This window comes from Dendroctonus ponderosae, unplaced genomic scaffold (assembly GCF_020466585.1).
Source record: "Dendroctonus ponderosae isolate FM_Combo_2020 unplaced genomic scaffold, Dpon_F_20191213v2 Dpon_F_20191213_3, whole genome shotgun sequence".
NCBI lineage: Eukaryota > Metazoa > Arthropoda > Insecta > Coleoptera > Curculionidae > Dendroctonus > Dendroctonus ponderosae.
In genome coordinates this window covers 8,628,424-8,633,698 of record NW_026018508.1, presented here as the reverse complement: position 1 = coordinate 8,633,698, position 5,275 = coordinate 8,628,424, and the positions used below count along the sequence as shown (strand labels likewise).

The window sequence follows — 5,275 nt, the reverse complement described above, 5'->3', positions numbered from 1 at the left end:
AGACCACGCAGGTTACAGAATTACAAAAAGCAAAAATCTGTACGTGGGACGTAACATACCTGTGGGAGAAGCAGTAAAGCTGGCCAAAAAATATACTTCGTCTGCTGACACGTTGATATCGTTCAAACCACGTCCGTCGGGTGTTAACAATGAATACAACCAGGCAACACAAAAAGGTAGTATTTTATTTCAAAAGCAAATCATAAAAAATCGTCTGTTTTACTCTTGATTTATAGTTATTCCGGTACAGCATTCTACTCCCGTTCCACCCATCTCGACGGCAATCACTCCATGTGCATCTTGTGCTATTTCACCAACGACCTACAAACCCGATGTGGCACATTTCGTATCTTCCACTATTGGACCTCATGTAGAAATATCAAATAATGCTCTGCCAATTTCTACCAGTCTTCCAATTTTGAGTTCTACTGAAGCGCCTTTAGTCGACATAACTCCTGGAGGCATTTCTAGTCTGTTGGGGGTACTTAGCAGTACTGTTCGCCCGTCTACAACAGGACTTCCTTTGGAATACCTCAAAACAAGTGCCCAAGCAGTCAACGACTTACAGTTCCCGGAAACATCAACTGATAAATCATTTTCTGCGGGTGTTAAATTTGCTGCTTCGCCATACGATGATTTGCCTGCTTACAACGAAAGGGATCAAAATTCCTTAGATTATAACAGCTATGTAAATCCCCTTAATCAAGGAGTGTTTTTTCAAAATGGACCAACTTATCCCATAGATCGCAACGGACATACGTATAGAGGGAACAAACGATTTTCACAGTCGAGAACTGGAAACGGTTATGACGGTCAGCATACTGAATATGATGGCGTGTCTGTCACTAATGATGGCTTTAGATATTATATTCCAAGAGCCTACCACGAAGAAGAAACGAACCGAGATAACGAGAAATCCGGCAGTTTTGGCTACATTGATCCCTTTGGAATTAGAAGGGTAATTTACTATAATGCTAAGCCAGGGCAAGGTTTTCAACATCGGAAGAACAACAGATATGTTGGATTTGATGCAACTCCTTATGACCCAAGACCATAGTGAATATGCCCGAAAGGGTTTTTTATTACTGCCATAACATGGATACGATTCATAAGATTAATAGTCTTGCCAAAATATCGAGCTGTAACTTTGATATGTTCTAGACTCAATTTTGCTAGAAATAAGGAATATTTTTAATGTAGGTCCGCATAACTTTTACTAATAAATTAACTAATCCGAATTAGCAACCCAAGCATTTCAAAATATGGAACTGTTTCTTGTAATCATTGGCATCGTATGGGTAGTAAGTTAGATATTACACATGCATGCAAACGGCATGAACCCCTTTAGAAAGACTATGTTGTTGTGTTTAATTGTTAATGATTAATTTATTAAACTATTTTAATGCTTGTTGCTGTGTTTAATAGATGCTAGCAATAAATAGAGTATAGATATTTATTTTCACTATCATTCTATAGGTGCCATTATGCAGATGGGTCCCTAGAATTAAAACACATTTTTATTCCTATTGTGAACTCTAGTCCATAAAAGAATTGTATTTATTCAAAAGCTTGACCATTTGTATCTACTGAAAGAAACACACCATATGAGAATAGGTCAAATTCCTAATATTCCCGAATTTGAAACATATTATTACTAATTGTAACAAAAAGTGTTAGAAGTGGCGCTTTGAAACCTGTATTAAAGCGCAAATTACGTATCTATTGCAGCTTTATTGTAACTTATTATTTTGTCCGATCTGAGCTGTTAATGTACGAAAACCGCTACTTAATTTCTATGTATAATTTTGTTTCAAGACGGCATTTTTTTATTAGCTACACTTATCTGTAATAATTCATTTAATCCAAATTATCAAAGTAAATGATGGTAAAATGGTAGAGAAGTCCAAATAGACTACATGATCATCAAATATGAACTTGTGATGACAGTCCAGTCGTAGAACTACACATTTGGTGCGATATATTTTAGAATTTAGTAAAACTACGTATAATGGTATATAGTAGTTTTTAACCAAATTAAATAAATATGTTATTAATTTCACATTTGTTATTTTGATATATTCTTGATGTCTGCAGATCTGCTCCATGTTAGTGAGCCTTGCTGCTAAAATGCTAATTTTAAATGTTGTTTTTGGACATTTGCGTTGTTTTGGTTTAATTATTATTACCACGTATTATATAAATTTTTATACAACAAAATAGATTCTGTTTTCCTGAAGGCATACAAAGTGGGTACAAAGTGAACACTTACTTAACACACTGTTTGCAAAAACTATATTTATTTATGTTCCTTAAATTTTTTTAAGGCGATTGCTAAACCTTAAAGAAAAAGTAAATATTTTCCGAACATTGCTAAAACACCATGCCAAATTACTTTTAAATATTTATCTGAAACAGGTAAGTAACGATCATGTGCAGTACTGGATAATTAAGTAATGCAACATGTATTTCTGATTTTTCATTTTTTTATGTTAATCGGTTTTACAGAACCTGTCAGAAGTAGGATTCAAGAAACCAGCGGTGATTTAAGAATAAACTATTATTCTGCAATTAGAAGTGATAAAGGACATTTGATTTCCTGTCGCTTATAGGGTTTTCCATCTTTAAGCATAACACCATCTGGTCAAAATCCCAGCAATGGAAATGTCTTGTAATGTTATATTATTAGTAGTATCTCTTTTTCAACTAAGCACGTGCTGACTGTTGTAGCCTATAAACATTGAAATATTGAATTCCACTTAAAGATGGGTCTATTTATTCCAAAGTCCAAACTTCCTGACACCGGATTTTTTTACTTTTTTTAAAGCTATAACATTAAAAAAATAATACAAACTGACTCACTTGTAGGTTATCAAAGTACACGTTATCAATTCAATTTGTTCCATACTTTCTGCTTGTTTCAAAGCTTACTAAAACAATGTATCTACTTTATACAAAACAAATCACAATACTAAATATAAACAAAGGTAGTAATCCAAATGTCAATCGTTTATGTAGTTTATAATTTGAACTGAGGAGAGTTTAGATTTTTGAAATCGCGAATGGTCAGGTTAAAAGTGCTCGACCACGACCAAAAAGAGAGGAACCAACATATAAACAAAGAGTAACAGAAAAAATAGATTTGACCAATAAGATACTACTTTAAAATACTGAACAAAGAAACGGTGATAAAAAATCGCTAAATAATTGGAGAGACAATCAAATAAACAAGCAATATCTGTGGTCGCAGAGGTAACAGGTAGGTGGAAAATAACAAAACCAAACCAAAAACCTTCTGATGGGTCCAGAAGGCAATCTTATCATTATAGACAAAAGCAAAAAATTTCAAAAATTCTTAAGCATTCACGCTGATACCAACTTGGTGAAGTACAAAGCAGAGAAAGCCACGCTAAAGCTAACTAAAAAATAATTTGTTGAAAATTATAGCAAATTCCGAGTTAATTCATTCAAAAACATCAACATTTCTTTAGGTACAATGTAAAGTCAAGAAAGTTTGAAAATATTACACGGAATTCGAAGTAGTCAGGAAGAAGTTATATCAGTCGCTGAAACTCTAAACATCATTCACGAAAATGGCAGGCAAAGCGGACATCTCTGGTAATATCGTGATATATCACGGTTCACATTAAATTTCAATTAAGGAGCTCAGCTTTTTTGAACATAGCACCTCCTGGCTTCAAATTAATTTCTGTAACTGATGTTCAAGTAACTTTAATTCGTATTAATCCGGTCATTCGCATTTCTCTGAACCAGGCGCAGCGGATCAATTGGTTTATTTACATTTATCAAGTTGATCATTTAATTTCGTTTTGAGTTACCAAAGGTTTTCAAGAACTAATCAGAGAGCACCGACCTTTCAACTTGCCCAATTGTTTAAAGCTATACACTCTGTTTCTGTTTCGTGAGCTGAGGAAACACCACATATTAAGAGATTAGAATAAGGGAGACCGGGGCTTGTTGTCGCAAAATTAACTAAAACATTTTTTTCCAGTTTTTTTTTTTAATTTATAAGGACATCAGTAAATTAATATTGGACTTTCATATGTTACAAATACTATTTACAACGCAATTGTAAAAAAAATATCCTGGATATAGAATCTTAGTGGTTTTTGTTTTGTTTCTACCATTGAGGAACTGTAAGGTCCATGGCACACGATGCAAAATGTTTCTTCTTCATAATCACTTACCGTTTCTTTGTCGATGAGTTTTAATTCTTTAGCTCTTTTTCTTTGTGTGGTTACTTTTTTCTCGGTCTCACTTTTTTTTTAAATTGTTTTGCCTTTGGCTATTTTGAAGCTGCTATTTCATCTTTTATAGGGGTATCTGTCAAAATAGCAGACTTTCCCTTTTTTCGCCCGCCGTTCTTTTTTTTTTTTCGCTCACTAGCTTTTGAAAATGGACGAATATCTTCCGGTGATAAAACTGTTGTGGCAAACGTTGAACAAGAAGCTGTGGTTTCGGAAACAGGAGTTTTGGGTTCAATGGCTTTCAGAGCATCGACTTCCGGAATAGTGGCTTTGAGAAAAGTGACTCCTATGGCTTCTTGGTTTGACGATGAAGCTGAATTTTTTTCGCTGTTATGCATTTGTTGTTGAATATTATTGTTTTCTGGTGGTATTGGGCGATCAGTGACGTAGCTTGGCAGGAAATCGGCTTCAGTGAAAATGTTTCGGTTCAACGGATAAATTCCAGTCACCCGAAATCCTGACATAATGGTAACAGGCGTAATAGCATGTGGCAAAGAACTGGCGACAATTCCATGAATATCATATATAGATATTGTTGAACAGGGATGATTTTTCATCCATGGGGCACAAGAATAATTCACAAATTTTTTGAGAGGACCAAACACACTTCGATCTAGAGGTTGGAGCATGTAGGAACAATGAGGAGGAAATGATAGCATTATAACCCCATTTTCTTTGGCAAAATCTAATGCCGGAATCGAAAGATGTGATTCGTAGTTATCCAACAAGAGTAGAACAGGCCTATCTTTAATGCACTTGACATTGTTGACAAAATGCTTCATAAAAAGGATGGAATATTCTTCCTTCATCCAACCAGAAGGATTTGCGCTTCCCATACATCCTTGAGGACCGTCGCGGATAAAATGTTCTTTATAATGGACAATTAATTGGAATACAAAAAAAGGAGGTACACTGTTACCACCGGCAGAAACTGCAATAGCCATCGTTACTAGGGTGCCTCTCTCTGCTGAAACTAATGATCCGATTTGTTTGAAGCCTCTTCTTGCAAC

General features: G+C 34.9%; 2 protein-coding genes across 2 annotated transcripts in view; one reads left to right on the top strand and one right to left on the bottom strand.

The window, feature by feature from the left end:
* LOC109533299 overlaps positions 1 to 2,059 on the top strand; it is a gene marked incomplete in the record, with an annotated part of 33,158 nt that extends 31,099 nt beyond the window's left edge. The window contains 2 exon segments of the mRNA XM_048664822.1: positions 1 to 176; positions 237 to 2,059. Of these exon segments, the coding sequence (XP_048520779.1) occupies positions 1 to 176; positions 237 to 1,057 (997 nt within the window).
* Positions 2,060 to 4,303: 2,244 nt separating this feature from the next.
* Positions 4,304 to 5,209, bottom strand: LOC125503809. The gene is made up of 2 exons (XM_048664720.1): positions 4,728 to 5,209; positions 4,304 to 4,592 (listed from the first exon to the last, which is right to left on the bottom strand). The coding sequence occupies exons 1-2, from the start codon at positions 5,207 to 5,209 to the stop codon at positions 4,304 to 4,306; spliced, it is 771 nt and encodes a 256-aa protein (XP_048520677.1).
* Between the last annotated feature and the right edge of the window lie 66 nt (positions 5,210 to 5,275).